General features: G+C 38.2%; 1 protein-coding gene across 2 annotated transcripts in view; it reads left to right on the forward strand.

Moving 5' to 3' along the window:
• The window catches only part of NME7 (NME/NM23 family member 7), a 261,819-nt gene that overhangs the window by 110,069 nt on the left and 128,372 nt on the right, over positions 1–23,378 (forward strand). For both annotated transcript variants that reach the window (XM_045453013.1, XM_045453014.1), the window contains exons 8-9: positions 13,438–13,502; positions 16,870–16,938. In XM_045453013.1, coding sequence (XP_045308969.1) covers positions 13,438–13,502; positions 16,870–16,938 — 134 coding nt within the window. The remainder of the gene's footprint in view (positions 1–13,437; positions 13,503–16,869; positions 16,939–23,378) is intronic.

Below are 23,378 nucleotides of genomic sequence, written 5' to 3' on the forward strand. Positions count from 1 at the left end.
TGTATAGACAATCGGTCATATACAAATGGAAACAATTATGCCTCTTTCTTATCTGAATGCCTTTTTCTTTTCTTTCTTTATTTACTGGCTTAAACTTCTGGTACAATTTTGAGTAAGAAAAATGAGAATGGGCATTCTTGCCTTTTACTATTAGGCATATTTTAGTTTTAGCTTTTTTGTAGATGTTCTTTATGAAATTCAGGAAGTTCCCTTCTATTCCTCTTTTTTTTCTTAGAGTTTTGACCATGAATGGGTGTTGAATTTTTTCAGAAATTTTGTTCTGCATCAGTTGATATGATCATGTAATTTTTCTTTCGAAAGCCTTTTAACATAGATGACATTGATTGATTTTTTTCTTTTTTAACAATGAACTAGGCTTACATTCCTGAAATAAACCTCACTTGGTCATGTTGTTGAATTTGATTTGCTAATATTTTGTTAAGAATTTTTGCAACTGTATTCATAATGATTTTGATATGTAGTTATATTTTTTTGTACTTTGCTTTTGGTATTAGAGTAATACTATTTTCATAAAATGAATAGGAATTATCCAATTTATTTAAGTTTATATTGCACTTTCTTTTAGCCTAACATTGTGTTTTGAATTTATGTTTTCAAAGATTATTTAATTGCACAGAAAAAAATTCTTTAAAAATTTTAAAGCCTGAATAATAGTTGTAGGGGGCACCTGGGTGGCTCAGTCGGTTTGGTGTCTGACTTTGGCTCAGGTCATGATCTCACTGCGTGTGAGTTCCAGCCCTACATTGGGCTCTGTGCTGACAGCTTAGAGCTTGGAGCCTGCTTTGGATCTGTGTCTCCCTCTCTCTCTGCCCCGCCTCCACTCACACTTGTGTGTTCTCTCTCTGTCTCTCTGTCTCTCTCTCTCAAAAATAAACATTAAAATTTTTAAAAACAGAGTTGTAGGAATGCACTCCTCTTTACCTTTTCCTTGCTTTATTATTTAGAAATTTAAAAATATTTGGGCTCCTGGGTAGCTCAGTTGGTTAAGCATCTGACTCTTGATTTTGGCTCAGGTCAAGATCTTGCAGTTTGTGAGATCAAGCCCATGAAAGGCTCTGAACTGACAGGGCGGAGCCTGTTTGGGATTTTCTCTCTTCTTCTCTGCCCCTCCCCTGCTTGTGTGCATGTGGACACGCATGCTCTCTCTCTCTCAAACTTTATAAAACAAATTTAAAAATATTACTAATACTTCTGTGATTAGTTTTTTCCAATGTAAATCCTTGTGAATCTCTTATTCATCATTAGGAGAATTTCAAGAGATGGATTTTTTGAATGTTTATTCATTTTTGAGAGAAAGAGAGTGAGCTAGTGCACGTGCGTGCACCCCTGAGTGGGGGAGGGGCAGAGAGAGAGAGAGAGAGAGAGAGGGACAGAGGATCCCAACCAGACTCTGAGCTGACAGCAGCGAGTCCGACATGGGGCTCAAACTCACAAACCATGAGGCTATGACCTGAGCTGAAGTCAGATGCTCAACCAACTGAGCCACTCAGGTGCCCCTCAAAAGATGGAATTCTTATTATCAAAAGAAAAAATTTTCAAGTTTTTGATAAACCTCACTTTATCTTCCAGAAAGAGGGTGCCGAGTACTCCCATATGTGTGTGTATGAGATTGCCTGTTTCATTATATTCTAACTTCTAAGTCTTATTGTTTGATTTGGTATATGGTTTCTTCTGATTTGTCACTCTGGGTATTTCTTCTTGTTTCAGTCAACACTGTTCCAATGATTCTTTAGGAAAGTACTTGTAAATTCCCAAGATTTTGAGTTTTGTTGTTAACTTTTCTGGAAATTTTCTCATTTTATTGTGTGGTAGTCAAATAAAATGGTCCATGTAATTTGTATTTATTATAGTTATGTTGGAATGTTTAGAATATGCTTAATTTTTTAAAAAATCCACTATGTTCATATTTTTCATTGAGTCTGCAAGAGTTGGAGAATGGTATGTTTCTGTTTATCTCTCCTTTATTTCTAATATTATTTTTCTTTATGAATGCCATATCGTATATTCTGTGCATATACATTTGTGATATTCTGGTTTTACTTTTCAAAATATCCTGAGATATTTTTCCCCTTTTATTTTGTTTATTGTTAATATTGCTACCCATTTGGCTATTTTGGTTTCGTTCACTATATAATTCATCTTACTTTCTTTTTTTTTTTTTTTTAACGTTTATTTATTTTTGAGACAGAGAGAGACAGAGCATGAACGGGGGAGGGGCAGAGAGAGAGGGAGACACAGAATCGGAAACAGGCTCCAGGCTCTGAGCCATCAGCCCAGAGCCCGACGCGGGGCTCGAACTCACGGACCGTGAGATCGTGACCTGAGCTGAAGTCGGATGCTTAACCGACTGCGCCACCCAGGCGCCCCTCATCTTACTTTCTATATTGTATAAATAGAACATAGTTGGGCTTTACCGTTTCACCCAAACTGAGACTGTCTTTAAATGGGGATGTGTAAGCTGATTTATCTTACATTTGCCACCTTGTTTTATGATTTTGATTTGTTTTTAACACTTTATGTATTAAATCAACTTTTATCCTGCCCTTTTTCCTCTTGTATGGATTTTTGTAGGGAAACTTTCTATTTCAAATTTTCCTTCAAGTTTTAAATATTCCTTATGAACCTATAGAAATTGTTTTACTGATGCATGCACCTGTCTCCAGACACAGGGCTCTAGCCCTCTACAAAGTTCACTGCAGATATTTTTAGGAGTCCCTAGTGGAAGAGAGAAATCGGATAGGCCTTGTTTGTCGGATGCCACGTGAGGACCCCCTTCTCCCCTCTTTTCTTGCCCTGATTTACTCCTACCATGTATCACTGTGTTTGCCAGATACTGCTGGCTTTGACCACACTGACTTTTCTTCTCTGGAGAACCATTGCGTCTTCCGGGCTCTGTTGTGCCTGTAGCTGATGTTGCTGTGACCCGGGAGACCTGTCTCTCCAGCATCTCCGTGCAGGCATCTCACTAGGAGTGACCCAGACTCTAGCATAGTCCCCTTGAGATGTCCTGGCAGCACAGGGTTCTCTTGTGGAATGGGAGGCATAAGATTGTAAGGGAACTGCTAAAATTAGATTCACGGTAATTCTGGAAGCAAAGCTACACATTCAGCTGAAGTTCCACTAGTTCACTCGTGATGAGGATTATCTGCTACTGCCAACATGACCTGTTAGTGCTGTTGTGTGCCACTGGCTATGCTAAGAATTTTACATAAAAACACACATTTAATCCTTATAACACGGCTGCGAGGGAAGAACTACGTGGGTTTTTTTTTTTTTTTAAACAAATGAGGAAAGAAACCGACACCGTGTAGAGGTGAAACTGAGACAGGCCAAGGAGAGGGCTTTTCAAACTGGATTATTTGCCAGGACTTACATCTGTGGCCTGGAGAGCAAACTGATTCTTAGCCCCTGGCCAGATATCTCGTGTGTAGTTGTTAGTAATCTTCCTCCTTCTATGCCATGCCCTGGGAGGTTTTACCCCTCTTTGGCAGCTCTAAGGCGAGAGAGAATAACTCATTTTTAACTCTGGGCTGTTTGGAGCAATATAATCCGAATTCAATTCTTAAGGGCTGCCTTTCTGACTAAGCGCCCTTCCTTGTAGGGATGATGATGGGTAACACAGCCGAGTCAAGGTCAATCTGCTAATATGGATTTGTTGCCCCTGACCAGATACCAGGTCAGAGGGAGAAACGATGGATTCTCAAAAATAAATACAATTTATGTACTTATTTAAAACTGAAAAAAAAAATCCCATCTTTATTTGTTTCCACTTTAGATGCAAGCTGGATTTTCTTTGTAATTTGGGGGAAAAGCTTGTCCCAATTCCCAGGACCCTCATAAAGTTGCTGCTTCCATACCCAAATAAGTCTTGGACATGATGTTAGCACCGCATTATATGTGTGCCTCATTATACCTGCTTTGGGTGACCTAGGACCCCATATCTGGCACCTGTATATCCTCGGTCATAGAAGCCTGGTGCCAATTTGTTTTCTTTCAAGTGATACCCACCATGTCCTGTATTTAAATTGTGTGAAAATTTTGTGCCTTTGTGCTTATTGATACCCGTTGGTGTTAAAGTACCTGTTTTGTTCAATTGCCTTGCAGTTTTTTTTTTTTTCCTAGTAGGTACAAACCTGTTTTAATTTAAATGGTTAAGTCTATTTCTAAAAATAATATTTAAAATTTTTTAAATGTTTGTTTACTTTTGAGGGGTGGGGCAGAGAGAGACGGAGGCAGAGAATCTGCACCGGCACAAAGCCGGATGGGGGGCTCGAACTCATGAACCGTGAGATCATGGCCTGAACCGAAGTCAGAGGCTCCACCGAGCCACCCAGGCACCGCTCTAAAAATAGTATTTGAACGTCAGTGTACCTGAATATTTTATTGTCAGTTTCTTCTCTTACACTCTCCAACCATGATCCTTTTCTGAACTTTGTGGACAGAGGGAGGGTTCATCTTCTAATCCCACTTACTGATCATTTGGCCATGCCTAGGATTTTTTCCAAGATAATTTGTTGTTGCCTATAAATCCTCTTATCAGAATCAGCACACATTGGAATACTGTACCTGTTGTTTTGTTTTTGTTTGTTTTAGTTTCTTTTTCAACCCTTCCCACTACAGCCTTTCTTTCTCAGGCTGCAGTATATCCTCTCCTGTGTGAGTCAGATTGTCTAAAGAGGACACTGTTAGTGCAGCTGATAGAAACCCAGCTTGAATCTACTAATTCTCATTTAACTGGACTGTTGGAAGAAGAGCAGAGGTTGAACAGGGTTTAGGGAGACATGGTTGACATCTCTCTTCTCTCTGGCTTTTATATTTTGCTCCTCCTGATTGTCAGGTTCATGTTCTGGGGTTTTTTTTTTTGTTGCTGTTGTTGAGAGAGTGTGAGTGGGGGGGAGGGGCAGAGAGGGAGGGAGACACAGAATTGGAAGCAGGCCCCAGGCTCTGATCTGTCAGCACAGAGCCCAGTGCGGGACTCCATGCGGGGCTCAAACTCAGGAAATCATGAGATCATGACCTGAGCCGAAATCTGACACTTAACTGACTGAGCCACCCAGGCGCCTCTGTCAGCTTCATGCTCTTAAGTAAGTTTTGCCCAATACCTTGGGAGAGAAGGATGGTTGCCAGCAGTGAAGGGCTTACCTACTTATGAACATAGTGGAGAGTGCTTTTTTCCCTGGTTCTAGCTTAAAAAACAAAACAAACCAAAACAGTGAAGGCCTCTGATTGGCTTTTGCCAATGATAGGCCCATTGCTGTGTGAATTGCTCTGGTCTTAGCAGAGGGCTGATAGGTCTTGCTGTTACCTCTTGACTTTTCACTGAGACCTTGGTCATAGAGTTGTAAGGGAAAATGGCAGGCAGCTCCCATTCCAATCAAATGACCGGTGAGATCAGTTTTCTTAAAAGAGGATGGGGAGCTCTTAATCTCAGGAGAAGCAAGAGTTTTTAGAACACCAAAGCAATAGATGTCTGATATTAATGATTGGATACAGGGTGGCCATTTACAAAGAGGCTTTTGAACAATCCGAGTGAAAGGTAGACAGATACAAACTAAGGCACTGGGAGTGGAGATGGAGAGGTGATTTGACATTCAAAAAATTTAAGAACATTCACAGAGTTATAAGCAAACCATTAAAAAACAAATTAGCTATGCAAACACCAGCCAAGGGGGGAAAAAAAAAAAGTCGTCTGCTTTGACCCTTTCGAACTTGTTTGCTGCAAGGCAGGCAATTTTACTCTTTTTTTTCTTTTTGCTACTTCATTTACATAGTTATTGTTATTTGTTCAGTCATCTGAACATTTTCTGTCTAGAACAAAGTAAAGGACATATAGTTATTGACAGTTTGTTGTTTCGAGCTGTTAAACACAGAACAGGTTTCTTAAATGCCTCTCTATCCTGCCTCCACACATAACCAACTGAATATAAAAACAGCAATATCCTTGACTCACGTCTGACTGTTCTTGGCAGAATGGCAATATTACTTGAACTATAACTTTTTTTATTCGTTTATCTGTGAACAGAATTATTCTGTTCAAGTGGTACATCTTCATGGGGCGTGGTTTAATGTGATTATAGATTTGTAACAGATGTAGATTGTAGATCTCTTTGTGTTGGTTAATGCACGAGGCTTAATCCTGCTCCCATATTTAAATGATTCTTTTGTAATCTTGTGAAGCATCTTCTTTATTATAACAAGAAAGACCCTTTACGTTATCCGGGAGAGCAAATCGATTTTCATAATAATCGGTTTATTTGCCTCTTGAAATGTGGTGACGTTTGCACTAATGGTACAAAACCAAATGGTGGGTAACACTGCTGGTGCCTTAGCAAAAAGTAGCAAAAGACAGTGGAAGCAAACTGCACTAATAGTCAGGTTTTTTTTTTTTATTAAATTGTCATGTGCTTGCAGAAAGAAAAGCCACTTTCGCTTAAGAATGTCCTTGATGAAACAGAAAAAATTAATTTTATTCATTCTTGACCTTCAAGTCTATGTCTTTTTTAATATTGTGTGTGAAGAAATGAGAAGTCTGCATAAAGCACTTTTGTCCTATCCTGAAATATAATGTGATCTTTAGGAATAGCATTTGTATAATAGTTTGAGTGTTGAGCTCAACTAAAAGGCTTTTTCATGGGATATCATTTTTACTCAAAAGAATGACTGGCAGACATACTGTGGTTTTTCACACTTAGGTATTTGGCGTGAATTTTTCTTGAAATTAAGTAAGCCTGTTATTTCAGAGAAATGACAACTGACAAAAATTGTTGCCAAAGGTAAAAATGCAAAAGAAGGTAAAATGAGAAATGAAAATCATAATTATGTTCTTGCAAAAGTATATTTACCACCTTAAGCTTGACAGCTTCCTAATAACTTACAGACTATTCTGATGAAATTGGTGGCGATGTTAACAAATGTGATTTTTTTTTTCCTGATGTACTGTAATGAAATGAGTCAGCATTTGGAAGATCTGCACAACTGAGTGAACTAATATTTTCCAAATGATCAATGTGTAATGTTATAAAATCATGCATGGGTAAAAGATTCTTTCAAAGTATAGGATAGACCTGTGAATTTTAATGTAGAAGGTTAAAAAGTCATTGGTAGAAGTTTGAAGTTATATGTTGCAGTGAGATTTTAGGAGAATACTGTTTGTCAAAGAAGAATAAATACATTTACATTAAAGGCTATTAAAATACTTTACTATTTTCTAACTAAATGTACTTTAACCAAAACAACACATAGCAGCAGATTGAAAGCTGGAACAGATGTAAGAACAAGGCTGCTTTCTATTAAGTTAGACATTAAAGAGATTTTCTAAAACGTAAAACAATGCTACACTTCTCATTAAATTTTTTTCTTAGAAAATATAGTCATTTTTTTCTCGCAAAATGTTATGTATGCCAACATGTGAAGAATTTTTGTTATATTTAAATTAACATTTAAGAATTTTCTGTTTCAATTTGTAACATAACAAATATTGACAGATAAAACCTATGTAAGTACAAGTTTTTTAGAATCTTTAATAATTTCTAAGAACTAAAGTGTCCATGAGGCCAAAAAGTTGTGAGAACTTCTGGCCTACTGGGTAAAATCCAAACCTCTAAATATGGTCTATAAGTCCTTCTGTCAATGGTTTCTACCACCTCCCCTGCCTTCTCTCCTGGTTTCCCCTCCACCAAGATACATACATCGCTGTATCTGTGCCCAGTGCTCTCTTTGTCATGAACATCCATCTTCTTCCCTCTCTCTGTCTAAAGCAGTCTCCCAGATGTTGCCTAGGACATTTATCTCTGGCAATACTCTTTGTCATAAATTCTACTTTATCTGAAATTAATGTAACCACTGCAGCTCTCTTGTACCTATTGTTTGCATGGTATTTTTTTCTATCATTTATTTTCAACCTATATGTGTCTTTATATTTAAAGTTGTTTTTTTTGTTAATAGCATATAGTTGAATCTTGTTAATTCATCTAAAATCCCTGCCTTAAATGGGAATTTTTAGTGCACTAACATTTAGTGTAATTATTGCTATGATTGGTTTTAGGTTTACTGTTTTATTATTTGTTTTCTATTCTCCTTGCCCCCCTTTCTTCTTTGGATTAACTGATATCTGATATGTATTAAATTCATGTACATTTTAAACCTACAATACAATACTAAAATTTTTGCTTTAATCAGACGTGTTTTTTTTAAGTAGGCTTTTTTTTTTTTTTTTTTTTTTTTTTTTTAAGTAGGCTTCCTACCCAGTGCAGAGCCTAACACAGGGCTTGAACTTAAGACCCTGAGATTAAGACCTGAGCTGAGATCAGGAGTTGCTTAACTGACTGAGCCACCCACGTGCCCCCATTAGGCATGTGTATTTTAAAGAAATTAAGAGGAAAAAAAATAATCTTTTGTATTTACCCACATACTTACTTTTAATTATGCTCATTTCTCCTGAGGGTCCTATTTTTAATCTTGTCACATTTTCCTTCAAGTTAAATAATTTTCCATTATCATCTCTTGAAGTAGGAGTTTGGTAAAAACAAATTCCTTTAGGGTTCTTTTTTCTCAAAGTGTCTTTATTTTATCATGTTTCTTGAAGTTTTGTACTGGGCATGGAATTTCACATTGACAATTTATTTTTCTTATAGCACATTAAAAATGCTTAGCTGTCCACCTGCCTCCAGGAGAAGGAGAAGTCAGCAGTCATTAAAATTGTTATTCCCTATATATAGTGAGTCATTTTCTCTGGCTGCTCCAAAGATTTTCTTTATTTTTTATTATTAGACGCTGGATGATGATATGCCTAGTTTTTTTTTTTTTTTTCCCTTTGAGATTGGTTTAAAAAAGCACAAAGTGGATTCAATAGGTCAACAAATTTGGAAAAAATTCAGCCATTATATCTCTAAATATTTTCTGTATTATTTTAGACTCCAGTTACATGTATGTTAGGCTTTTTGGTATTGCTTTAGCCTGATACTCTGTTCATTGTTTTTCAAAAATTGTCTGTTCTTTCTTCAATTGGGATAGTTTCTGTTGATCTCTCTTCAGATCGATTGACTCTTTTTATGTCTAAATTTATTCTGCTCTTACGTCTCTACTGTGGATTTTGTAGTTCAGATGTTGCATTTTTCGTTTTTATTGTTTTTATTTGATCCTGTTTGTAGTTCTTAATCTCTGTTGATATTCCCTATCTTTTCATGTATTTTGAGTGTATTTCTCTTTTATTCGCTAAGCAGTTATAACGGTAACTTTAAAATCTTTGTTTCTTAATTGTAACATCTGCATCATCCAAGGTTGGTCTTCATCGATTCTCTTTTGTCTTGGAATAGGTCATGTTCTTCTGTGTCCTCGTGTTTCAAATAATTATGCATCATATCCTGAATGTTATGAATGAGGTATTGTAAGATTATGGATATTGTCATCTTCTTGAAAGATATATTGATATTTTAAATGCAACCAGTAAACTTGCTGAATTGATCGGGCAATCTCTGTTCCCACTTTGGTGGGTGTTAACTCAAAGCCTCATTCAGTCCTTTCAATCATAGCTGGGCTTTTTGGAGTCTGCTTCATGCATGAATGCTTCAGTTTTCCCAAGATTTGAGCAACGTTTATACACAGAAGTCAGGCTTTCTTCTCTGGCTTTTCTTTTTCCTGGGATTATCCGTCTACTCACTTTCCAGTGGCCATGGTTGCCTAAACCTTGTCTTCTAGTTCTTTAAATTTGCTACTTCTCTGGGTTTTCAGTCAGAGTTTCAGCGTAGACCGTGGCTTTCTCCTCAGCCTAAATACTGCAAAAACAGGGAACCCACTCAGTACCTCCACGTACTTGTATTGTTATGTTTTTTTCCCCCAGAGTTTATAGTTATTATCTGAGGGAAGGTTATATTCCAATAGGAGCTACTCAGCCATAGCAGAAACAGAACTCTCCTTTTTTCCTCCCCGCTTTTTGTATTTAAAAAGCCTACCTTTACTTGAGGAAAAAATAGTCACCTAGGTATTTTTCTAATTGATTGGGGGTTCTTTTGTTTTTTGTTTTTTTATTTTGTTTGTTTTTGCATTTACCTTAAGTATATTTTGGGTTATTGTTTGTATATGGCATGAAATAAGTGTGAACTTTTTCTCTCAGATCATTAAGCCAACATTTTTAAAGAATCCTTTTCCCTCTTTCTAACTTTAATTACCCATTTGTAATTTTCCAGTGTTTTCAAGTGTTTTGGTGTTTGTTTGCTCCGAAGAGTCTTAGAGTTCTTTAGGTCTGCACCAGGCAGAGCCGCGATTGTTTCTTTGGTTATTTCTGAATTCAGTGAACAGTATTTGTGCAACACCTACTACGTGCTGGATACTACGCTGGGCGCTGGAGATACAGTGAGAACTGAAATGAACGTGGTCCTTGCCTTAGGGAGTTACATTGCCCAGAGAATTTTACATACCAGGCTTCCACGTATGCGTTTCTTTTTCTCATTAAACTTGTAGAAAGACAGTGGGATTTGGAGATACACTAACATTATGATTTCAGGCAAGTTATCGATCCTCCAAAACCTGATAGGAGTGTTGCTTTAAGGATTAAATGGTATCAATTCATAATAAAGAGCTCAGTCCCCAGTAATTGTTAATCAATTTTTTCTTTCCTAACTAATATTTTTCCTGTTGATTAATGACTTAGAATTTTGGTTCACATTCTCATATCCAATATCATCTGAGTCTTTGGTGCAGAGTTTTAGTGGGTTATCTAACTTCTTTTTCCTAACACTCTTAATACATATGTTTCAAGTGTCTCTAATGTCAGCATACCATCCTGCTTATGCCGAAGGCTTTATCTGCATTCCCAGGGCCCTTAATCTCCTTTAATTCTGGACTGTCCCTCCATTCTAAGAATTTCCCCCTCTGTTTGATATGGCGATACTACTGTAATATTTTATTCTTTAATTTCCTGCACATCTCTTTTTACATACCCTTCTTTACTCATTTTCTTTCTTTAACTCCCAAACTTACATATTTTCTCAAAAATCATTCCTCCCAGGTTGTTTTTTTTTGTTTTGGTTTGTTTTTGCGTTTCCTCTTCTTTTTGTCAAACCAGCAGACCTCTGTTCTCCTCATTTCAGCTCTAACCTGTCTTCACTCCTCATTATTAGCCTTCTACCTGTCTAGCTATTGGATGTAATCCCTTATCACCTATTTGGAATTAGGGAGTGCATTCACTCATTCATCAATCATTTTTTAGTCACTGGATATGCTGTCTTCTCAAACACTGATCAGTGTTCTGTTCTAAGATTCTATGTTCAGAATAATTTGCTGCCTTTCCCCTTAATTGTTGGTTCATAACCTCCTTGGCAGCTTTCAGTGTGTAATCTGAAACTGGCCCCTGAACTCATAAGGAGGGACGGAAGAAACAGGAAGGCCACTCCAGATTGGCAGGTGGCAGTTTCAGAAAGCAAGGAAACTTACATGCAAGTCTTGCGTTGGGCAGCAGCCAGGCAAGTGGATCCGACATCCACCTTCCAAATCTTAAAAAGTTTCTATAGAGGCCTTCTGGGTTCAGTCACGCATACCATGTAGGTATTCTCAACACCACATCCCTATCTCAAGGCTGTGTCCTTGGAGCATCCTCTGGGAGTGGGAAAGGCAAGCAGAATGCACATTCCAAGGATGGGGGAGGGAGCAAGGAGCCCTGGAGTGCCCGGGTCCAGCTCACTAGTCAGCTGGCCATCATTCCATCTTGGTGTCCTTCCCCAGGAGCTCAATCAGTTTGGTTTTCTTACTTGTTTTCTTCTTAAAGATGCTATCAACCTGTCAGTCACTTGGACTCAAAACCTTTATTTCTACATCTTCACGCTCTGTGTTCAATTTAGTCCTGTTAATTCTTGTTTGGAAATGTCTTATATTAATTACTTCTTTCTCTAGTGCTGCCATCCAAGTTCAGTGAGCATGCTAGATGATTTCAAAAGCCTTTGTTATTCTGTCTTTTATTCCTTTTCAGACTAGCTTGCCTGTCATTATTACATCGGTAATCTTCCTAAAATACTATTTGTCCTGTATTCTTCTGCTCAATATTTTCAGTGACTCTCCGTCTCTTTTGGCAGTGTTTCCTCTGGAGGAAAAATATTCTGATGGACCCCCAGTGTTGACATAAATTATTGTAATTATAGTGCAACTTAAATATGTCCAAATATAAAACTAAATATAAACCTTTGTGCAGGCAACTGTACAGCTGAAGCAATTTACAAATTCATCACCAACAAAACTATAAAATGGATCAAATTTAAGTTAACAACACTGATTGGATAAAGGATATTTGACAAAACTCAGTCACCAAACTCCACGCCGATATGATGCAGACTGCTGTGAGTTGGCGTGGGCCTGTTCTACCCTTCAGACTTCTGAGAAACCTTTGTTTTTTTTCACAATACACCCTGGTATCATTTGGTCTTCCCTTGGTACGAATGCATCATTTGAGAAATAGATCTATCATTGTCTTTTTTTTTTCCCCCTCCTATCCCTCAATCTGCTGCAATTATAATAGCACTGCTTGGCTGCAGTAAAATAGTAAATAAAAGTAAATAAAACGGATGGATACTCTTTGGTGATGTTGGGTTACTAGGTAAGCATCAAGGTCATTCCAGAATATATGGCATAGGGGTATGCATGTGTGGGTGTGGGTTTAGTTGACTTGGAAAAAAGAAGCTTAGAAGATTTTTATACTAAACTAACAGAATTTCAAAATCAGTCCTAGACTCCCAGAATCTACAGACCCTATTATAAAAAGTGCTGATCTGTGGGATAAGGACCCAGTTCCTCATGTTGATATCCAAGGCCTTCATCAATTTGAATGAAGTCTCTTTTCCTTTTCAGCTGTTTTCTTGTTTTCTTTTTCTGACTTCTTACTCTCATGTGAGCACGCTCACATGTTCTTAGACCTGAGCCTTCTGTCCTTTTATACCTGTGTCCCCATGTAATCCCATCTATCTACAGCCTTTAAGTACCATTTCGTGCTCTCATTTCCCCTTAAAGCTTCTGCTACCCTTCAGTTATAATTTGATTTTTCTTCTTTGACCTCATCCTTGGAACTCCCATACCCAGTACTTTGGCATTTCATTTCATCTTTTTTTTTTGTAATGTTATTGTCAGTGGTTTATTTTGCATGTTCCCTATATCACTAGACTTCAGGGGTCTTAAAGTCAAAATAATACCTTAAAGATCATTTACATCATCTTCAGGATAATTGTTGGTATTCTGAAGTACTTACTTGGTAAATCAAATGATTACACGTGGTGCTCAATAGTAGGGATTTAGTTTCCCTTAGAAAAATAAGTGGTTTCTTCATATAGAGTGTAAGCAAAGTGCCCTGATGTAGAAAATTTGCATTTCTAAGAAACTAAAATGCCTTGGCAATATTGTATTGTATTTTTGCACTCATTTGTTCTGTATTTTTAGGACTCCTGGGAAAGATCCTCATGGCTATCCGGGATGCAGGTTTTGAGATCTCAGCTATGCAGATGGTAGGTAGTTTGCAGTGAGTCATAACCTATTGAGAGATTTTTAAAAAATGTTTTACATTGAATTTTCTCTGTGCACTTGTGAACTCAACACGTTAAAAATAAAAAGATACAGTTACTGAACCTGATAACCTTATAATAAAAAATGTTTTTGAGATGATTTTACCCACATAATCTTTCACTGAGAGAACTAAAATTCAAAGGGTAATTTAAGCTTATAAAATCGGTTTATAAAATTCCTGGGACTTTAGTTGCACAATGAATATAGACAGAAACGATGTAGGTAGTTCCTACAAACAAAAAATTGTGTTAAGTTGAGTAGTTATAATGAATTTTTGGTGGCCTGGATTGGTGACTGAGAAGAGAATGGAGAAGGAGAATCGGTTGAGATTTTTTCCCCCTAACCAGGCCTTTTGCTGGTTTCTGGACTTTCCCTCAGAACCTTCTTTGGAGTTAGTGCATTTCAGCCCCTCTGTTGGCGGTCACACCATTGGACCTGCAGGGCCCACGGCTGTTCTCGAATCGCCCTGTGGACACGTTTGTAGGAAGCCTTCACTGAACAAACAACATCCACTTTTGAGCTCACACCTTTGTTCTCTACTTACCCGTGCACTTGACAAGAAATTGGGTACCAATTGTTACAGGAATCCGATAAACTGTGTTTCAAAGCCAGCAAGTTTATGCTGTTTTGATAGTGAATTACCAGCTTTGGAGCTGAGCTTTTCCATACACACACACACACACACACACACACACACACACACACACACAATTTATATGTTCTTTTTCTGAAAAGGAACTGCTTTTGATTTCTTTTAAGTCTTAGGATCATCCAAAATCAGGGGTCAGAGCAGTAACCAAGATTCTGACCACTTTGTGTCCTGATTAGTAGGAATGCCTACAAGCCAAAAAGAGGTCAGAAATATCAACTGGTTTGCAGTCATCGGGCAAAACTTGGAGACTAATGACAGAGTTGATATTTGAAGAACCTTATCTAGGATTATAAAGAAATTGTTAGGCAAAACGTTCTAAAAGTATTGGATTGGTGTTATATTCACAGGATTGTAGGACCTAACCCTGCTTTAAAAGTATGTATTTTGTAGCAAATTTAGATTTAAATATTGATCTGACTCTAGGCCTACAAGCTAGCATGGTCATTGGCCATAGTAGGTGCTCAGTGAAAACGAGAATAATAATAAAAAAGATTAATTGCACCTATAGGGGAGGCATGGTTGCTTAGTGGCAATCACAGCCCTTGAGCCTGGGAGTCAGGAAGCTCTGTTTCTTTCTTTCTTTCTTTCTTTCTTTCTTTCTTTCTTTCTTTCTTTCTTTCTTTCTTTCTTTTTTAATTTTAATGTTTGTTTATTTTTGAGAGAGAGAGAGAGGAGGGGTAGAGAGAGGAAGACACGGAATCTGAAGCAGCCTCCAGGCTCTGAGCTGTCAGCATAGAGCCTGATGTGGGGCTTGAACTCACAAACTGTGAGATCATGACCTGAGCTGAAGTTGGAGGCTTAACCGACAGAACCACTCAGGTGCCCCGGGAAGCTCTGTTTCTGAATCATGGGTCAGCTGCCCTCTAGACTTGTGGGTCTGCCGGTCAGTGAGAACATTATTGTTTGCCTCAACGGATTATTTTACAAATCAAATGAAAATTAAAATAAATTGCAAATTAAATTAAAATAACCCTACACAATGCCTTGTGGAATTTCCAATGCAAAATATAAGTATTTAAATTATAGATTCTGTTATTATTTTGTTATATTAAAAATTCAACAAGTTGTGGGAATGTAGGCTAAAACACTGAAATCGAAACAAAATTCACTGACTGTTATAGTTATGTTGCCTATGAAATAAATCCTCCCACTGTGAATTATTGCCTGGGCAGGCAGAAATTTCTTAGCAATCTGCATTTTTGGCAACAATAAAGAAACAAAATAGGGAAGAAAATAAAATTGTAAATTCTATTTTTTTTAAGTTTATTTATTTTGAGAGAGAGGGTGGGGGAGGGAGGGAAGGAGGGAGAGGGAGAGAGAAAGTGCACAAGCAGAGGAGGGACAGAAAGAGAGGGAAAGAGAATCCCAAGCAGGGTTCCTGCTGACAGTACAGAGCCCGACACGGGACTCCATCCCACAAACCATGAGATCATGACCTGAGCCGAAATCAAGAGTTAGAAGCTTAACTGACTGAGCCACCCAGGTGCCCCTAAAATTTTATTTTATTTTTTTTTTAATTTATTTATTTTATTTTTTTAATTTTTTTTTAACGTTTATTTATTTTGAGACAGAGAGAGACACAGCATGAACGGGGGAGGGGCAGAGAGAGAGGGAGACAGAATCGGAAGCAGGCTCCAGGCTCTCAGCCATCAGCCCAGAGCCTGACGCGGGGCTCGAACTCACGGACCGTGAGAATCGTGACCTGGCTGAAGTCGGACGCTTAACCGACTGAGCCACCCAGGCGCCCCGCCCCTAAAATTTTAAATTCTGAGCCAATTTAAAAAAAAAAAATTAAGGTCTTAGTTCTTGAGACCCTAGGACTTATTTTTTGTTTATTATTTATTTTGACTGTCACTGTCAGTGCAGAGCCTGACCCGGTGCTTGATCCCATGAACCGGGAGATCATGACCTGAGCCTAAATCAACAGTTGGATGTTTAACCGATTGAGCCACTCAGGTGCCCCAACCCTAGAACTTAATGAAATTTTATTTTGAATTAAATTTGAATCTAGCCTGGATAAGAAAGAGTCTTTATAGATTTATCTTATAAGCATTCTCTTACAATTCGTTTTGAATTTCGATTTCCAGACGACTCGTGTAAATGCTAAGTAGGGATTTTTCTAAATGTTTGGGAGGAAAAGGGTACTATTTTTGGCCGCTGCAAAATTGGAAGTACATTGCATTAGTAATAGTTCTGCTTCTGCTCATCTATCAGTAAACAACATGACACTGTATATAAATTTTTTCGTGTGCGTGGAGGATGAGGCTTTATTCAAAGAGAGGTATAGTGTAGTAGCTAAGGGCATGACAGGTGAGGTCAGACTGCTTGAGATGGAACACACAGATCTGAAGGTTACGTAACCCTTATGTACATCGTGTGACTTAAATGTCATGGGGTTGTTGAGGGGATTAAATGAGATGATGGCGTGCAGGTCCTAGAACAATATTTGATATATCAAGTGCTCAATAAATGTTACGCATTTTTATCATTGATGAGTTTATCTTTAATGACACTTTTTCAGAGTATTTAATTTGTGCAAGGTTTAGATTTTAAAGAAAATACATCCAGGAGGTCTTAAGTATTGAGTTCTAAGTGTGGCACATTTTGCGTCCTTTTATTGGTTGACTTTTGTTCTGTTTTGTTTTGTTTCAATATAGTTCAACATGGATCGAGTTAACGTTGAAGAGTTTTATGAAGTTTATAAAGGAGTAGTGTCTGAGTATAATGTAAGTATCAAACCGAATGCGAGGCATTGGTACTGAAAACAGTTTGTGTATCTTAAATGTTGGGGATCTCATCTGAAGTTTATTCATAATCATGAAGGTATTTACGAGTTCACCAGTTGCTAGCTGATCATATCCAGTGACTGAAGCATTCTTATCCCTGAGAGCCACTGGATCAGTTTTTAAAATACCATGTTGTTTCATTTATGAAACAAAAATATACACGCATGCAAGAAAATCACGAAATACCTTGCTGGCATAGTGACACCCTTAGACATTATCTATGAAGTTAATAATATTCTCAGGGTAGAAGACTCTCCAGGATGCTTTAGAAAGTTAAAAGCAAATAGTTCTTAATGGTACAGTATAACTCCACAGCAGTATTTAACATCCATTTTAACGGTATAAATGCAGGTAGAATCATCCGAAAATATGGCTGAGACTGAAGAAGTATATTTATTTTATTTTTATTTTTTTAAGTTTATTAATTTATTTTGAGAGAGAGAAAGAGAGGGGGAGGGCCAGAGAGAGAAGGAGACAGAGAGAATCCCAGGCAGGCTGTGCCCTGTCAGTGTATAGCCCAATGTGGGGCTCGAACTCACAAACCATGAGATCATGACCTGAGCCAAAATCCAGAGGCTGATGCTTCATTGACTGAGCCACCCAGGTGCCCCTGAAGAAATACTTATTTTTCTGGGAAAGCCTTTATCTTTCCTTTTACTCTGAATGACAGCCTTGTTGGACAAAGGATTCTTGGCTGCATATTTTTCCTGTTCGGCACATTTAATCCCTTCTGCCCTGCCAAGTTTCAGTGGACATGTCTGCTACTACCCTTGTGTGTGCACCCTTGTAGGTTAAGGACGGTTGGTCTCTAGCTGCTTTCAGAATTCTCTCTTTATCTTTGTAGTTTGCCAATTTCACTATGATATGTCATGGTGTTGACCTATTCCTGTTGATTTGGAAGGGAGTTCTCTGTGCCTCTTGGACTTGGATGCCTGTTTCCTTCCCCAGACTAGGGAAGTTCTCAGCTATAATTTGTTCAAATAAACCTTTTGTCCCTGTCTCTTGCTTTTCTTCTGGAATTCCTATGATATGGATATTGTTTGGTTTCATGGAATCACTTAGCACTTTAAATTTTTTTTTTTAATGTTTATTTTTGAGAGAGAGAGAGAGAGACAGAGTGCGAGCAGGGGAGGGGCAGAGAGAGAGGGAGACACAGAATCTGATGCAGGCTCTAGGCTCTGAGCTGTCAGCACAGAGCCCGATGTGGGGCTCAAACTCGTGAACCATGAGATCATGACCTGAGCCGAAGTCAGACACTTAACCGAGTGAGCCACCCAGGTGCCCCTGGAATCACTTAGCTCTTTGATTCTCCCCTTGTGATCTAGTAATTTCCTTTCCCTCTGTTTTTCGGCTTCATCATTTTCCATAATTTTATCTTCTATTTCACTTGTTCTCTACTCTGCTTCTTCCATCCTCACTGTCACTGTATCTAGTTAATTTTGCATCTCATTTATAGCATTTATTTTTATTTTTTATTTTTTTAATGTTTTTATTTGTTTTTGACAAGAAAGAGACAGAATGAGTGGGGGAGGGGTAGGGAGAGGGAGACACAGAATCTGAAGAAGGTTCCAGGCTCTGAGCTGTCAGCACAGAGCCTGATGCGGGGCTTGAACTCACAAGCCATGAGATCATGACCCGAGCTGAAGTCGGACGCCTAACCGACTGAGCCACACAGGTGCATTATAGCATTTCTTTTTTTTTTTTTAATTTTTTTTTTTAACATTTATTTATTTTTGAGACAGAGAGAGAGCATGAACAGGGGAGGGTCAGAGAAAGAGGGAGACACAGAATCTGAAACAGGCTCCCGGCTCTGAGCTTTCAGCACAGAGCCCGACGTGGGGCTCGAACCCACGGACTGCGAGATCATGACCTGAGCCGAAGTCGGACGCTTAACCAACTGAGCCACCCAGGCGCCCTGCATTATAGCATTTCTTAATTCATCCTGACTAGTTCTTAGATCCTTGACCTCTACAGCAAGACATTCTCTGGGGCCTACAATGCTGTTTTAAAGCCCAGCTATTAGTCTTACGACTGTTATGCTAAATCCTTGTTCAGATACATTGTTTATGTCTGTTTTGTGCAAGCCTCTGGCTATCATTTCTCCCTGAATTTTCTTTTGAGGAGAATTCTTCCCTTTTGTCATCTTGGCTACATTTCTGTCTTTTGCGTGTTTTAATAGCTTGTTATATATCCTGCACCTGAGAGTACTACTATATTAAAAAGGGGTCACACACTGTCCAGGGCCTGGCACTTCAGGAAGTGTTTTTCGTGTATGTTGCATTCACTCTGTTGTTGCATTTTTGCTGCTCTTTCCCGCTGGTCGGCGGTCTGCAGAGCTCCCCCTTGCTTGTAGTGGTGGGGTGTTCGGACCTTCAGCCAGGTGTGCTTTGATTTGTTTGTTGAAGTAACCGTGGAAGAAAAGTAAAAAGTCAGGGGGAACCTGATCCCAAACAAAAAGAAAAATCAAAGGGGAGAAAAGAGGGCGAAACAGAGAATCAGCTAAATCCAGAGAAAGAGAAAGGAAAATAAAAAAGAATAAGAGAGAGAAAAGGTGTAAAAAGACTAGAGTAAAAGTGCCGGCTACCCAGCTTCCCTCCGGACAGAGTTGTAAACAGTTGAAACCTCCGGGTTTCAGCTCCCAAGGCTGTTTGCAGAATAGAAACTGGCACTGTCCATATTCTCGCTCCCCAGTCTGTGGTTCGGAGAGGTTTTCCTCTTGTGCTAACTGGATACTTCAATTTCACAGCCCTCCTCTCTCTCTCCCTTTTTGTCTCTCCAAAGAAGGGGTTCCCTCCCCTCTGTGCCTACTCCGTTTTATCTCCCCCAGTTCACGTACCCTCCCTCCCTCCCTCCCACCAAGCTGTCTCCCTCTGTGTGTGGAGATGCTTTTGCCACTCTGCAGGTTGATTTCCTGGGGGTTTCTGGGGGTTCTGACCTCAGTACACCTGTGCTTGAGGGACAAGGGAAATCCCGGTCCCCCTACTTCTCCGCCCTTTGAACTCCGCCCCTCCTCTGAAGAAATAATATTTAAAAGGTGTTTAAATTTTTTTTTTTCAACGTTTATTTTATTTTTGGGACAGAGAGAGACAGAGCATGAACGGGGGAGGGGCAGAGAGAGAGGGAGACACAGAATCGGAAACAGGCTCCAGGCTCTGAGCCATCAGCCCAGAGCCTGACGCGGGGCTCGAACTCACGGACCGTGAGATCGTGACCTGGCTGAAGTCGGACGCTTAACCGACTGCGCCACCCAGGCGCCCCTAAAAGGTGTTTAGAGGGCAATGAAATACATTCTTGAAAACAAATGACTATATTCAAGTAAGCCAAGTATTGTTCTTGAAAATAACACATAATAGATATTTTATCAAAATTAGTTTCCTTCCCCTCTGTATCAAATCATCTTAGATTTATTTGTGCTAGTGGACTGCCTCCTGACCTAGGTTCCTTTAAAGAGAATTTTGACTTTTTTTTTTTTTTTTTTTTTTTTGCATAAAGGTTACTGTTCCTGACAATGAGACTAGATTCCCTTCTTCTCCCCTTCTCTATGACTCTTCCTTTCAACTGACCTTAAAAAGGAAAAATGCACTGGTTTGAACCTTTGTCTTATTTAGTCCTACAGAGTAAAGACCAATTGTGAAATAAATTTCGTGTTCAGCATACTGGTGGTTTCCACCCTGATTGAGAGGAACCAGAGTAGTTTTCCTTCTTTTATAGCTTACTGACTCTAACCTTAATCTTACCTGCTTCTTCATTTTAGAGTTATGGTCCGTCCCTTCCTTCCTTCCTTCCTTCCTTCCTTCCTTCCTTCCTTCCTTCACAAGCAAGCACCTGCAAACCTTCTTTTGTTTGTTCAATTTTACTTTAAAAAATATGATTGAAAACCTCTACCTTCCTTAATCCATGTTATATTATAGCTTTATATAAGATAAACTGTATATAAGGTAAACTCATGGAGACATATCCCCTGATCCTGAGTTATATTATCATACACTATCACACAGTATTGAATTTGGTAACAAATAGTTGAGGACACTAGTATTCTGTGTACCTACCTCAGGTGGGCCACATTTCCCTTTGGGAAATAACTTAAAAAAAACCTCATCTAACTTTAATGTCTCCTATATTGTGCTTTAAAATACTACACATGTAATTTATGTTTTACGTAATATATACTCGTGGAGTTTTTTTGATTTTGGGATTTGGGAGTTAAAAATAAAAACATCACTGGGTGGAGGTGACACCTCTAAGAAATCAGGAATTTAAGTGACAGTAGCAATATCATACTTTAATGTCAAGATATCATACTTTAATGTCAAGATATTGGTGTTGATGCTTTCTTCTGTCTGATATTTTCAGGAGTATATTCTCTGCAATTACTATTTAAATCTTATAATATTAATAACAGAGCCTGCTTAAGAAAAGGATATATGGGCTGTTTGGTAGAAAAAAACTACATTATTTCAGAGTAATTAATAGCCTCGTGAGTCATTTTCAGTAATGCTTATCATCTTTTATTCAGCTTGAAATGGTTTATTCAGTGTAAAAGAAATATTTCAAATCATAATTGGTTTGTAGTTGTCTCTTAATGGGAAAATGGGGTGTCTACGTGAACCGAACATTATCCAGGTATCTTTAGGAGATGTTCTGTACTTACAGGATATAAAATTTTATTGCAACTAACGAGAGCTGTTTCTTTGAAAATGTTATTCCAGAGGGAAATAAGGATGTTTTTATTCAAGGAATATTTTATTGGCATAAATAATCGGGCGGTATATTATCTCTAATGCTTTTAAAGTTCTTTTCCCACTTAAAATTCTGTTTTGTTCAAAGTGTAAGGGTCTGGATCCATACACTGCAAATGCATATGGTTGCGGTATCTTTCACTGCTTAATTTGGGACACCAAAAATTGGCTAGGAAATCCTGAGTGTCACTTGTTATTGTGACAATTGTATATCCCATCAAAACTCTTAGTTCTCATGACCGTTAATATTCGGAGCTTGAGTTTAAGTTCAAGGAAGAGGTAAATTTTTCAATGCTGCATAGTATTATGTGTCTCTTAACTTTAGGAGGTTTATCTAATTCAGAAAGAAGAGACTATAAAAGTAATCTTAAGAGGCAACAACCTAAAGGGACAGAAACAGGTGATTTGATTCTTACTCTGTCTTTTCCCATGACACTTTACCCTGCTTGTCTTCAGATTCGTGTTTTAAAATAAATGATAAGACCTATAAGGTCATAATAGCGAGTCCATTCATTTTATTAGCCTAAACTTAAAGATCTGTGGGTGAAATGGTCCTCTTAAATGTAGGATATACAGTGTGAAATAGGACGACATCACTGACATTGTACCAGATACTATACATGAGTTCTAGGGGTTCCCACATTCCTTGCTTCAAACTGTGTATAGACTTTTCTTATCTCAAAATTCAGTGCAACCAACTTTCAGCTTTCTGAACTCAATTCCCTTCTTCTCACCAAAAACTTGTGGAGTCAGATGCTGGGTTCAAATCCCAGTCTACCAGTTGTGTGGCCATAGACAAGGTATTTGCCTTCTTTAAGCCTTAGTTTACCCATCTATAACATGGAAGTAATGCTATTATGTACTTTATGAGATTGCTGTGATAATTAAATGAAAAAAATCCCGTGAAGGAGTTTCACATATTGAGAGTACTGAGAGAGTATTAGCTGTTTTGTTATTACTATCGCTATTATTGTATTTGACCTAATTCCTTATAGTAGATTCGGTGTTGATCATTTATACTTGCATTTGCTGCGTCAGCATTTACAAACACAAAAAAGTGATAATTCCTGTCTTATTGTATTATCACGATCCACTTATTTACTACATAGACTGAGTGTCTGCTATGTGCCAAACAATGTGTTCGATACCAAGAATACAGTGATGAACAACAACAACAAAAGCACACTATCTGCATTTATGGAGCTTATGTTCTAGTGAGGATAGATATTAAATCAGATGATCCCATCCTAACTACCTAAAGGACAGGAGTCAAAGGGCTGTGAAGGAAACAAGCATGTTCTTTTTTGTTTTTGTTAACTTTTTACTTAATTAAAAAACCTAGGTGACTTGAGAATTTTGTTGAGTCCATTTTGTTTTTTTAAGCAGCACATTATGCTTTTGATAGAGTGCTTTTTCCAACATGTTTTTTCTTTCCATGTTGTGCATTTGCATAGCCCTTTATGTCTGTATTTTTAACGGTATCTGTGATTAACACTGAAAGTCAAGGAGAGACACAAATGAAAGAAAAGCAGGCAAAATTCACTCCTTTTCTTTCTGGATAACACATTCATGCTGTCTACTGCCCCTGCTGAGAACTTGGCCGTTGACATTTATTCATAGGCAGTACCTCAATGTCATGAG

Source organism: Leopardus geoffroyi, chromosome C3, assembly GCF_018350155.1.
Source record: "Leopardus geoffroyi isolate Oge1 chromosome C3, O.geoffroyi_Oge1_pat1.0, whole genome shotgun sequence".
In the NCBI taxonomy this organism is placed as follows: domain Eukaryota; kingdom Metazoa; phylum Chordata; class Mammalia; order Carnivora; family Felidae; genus Leopardus; species Leopardus geoffroyi.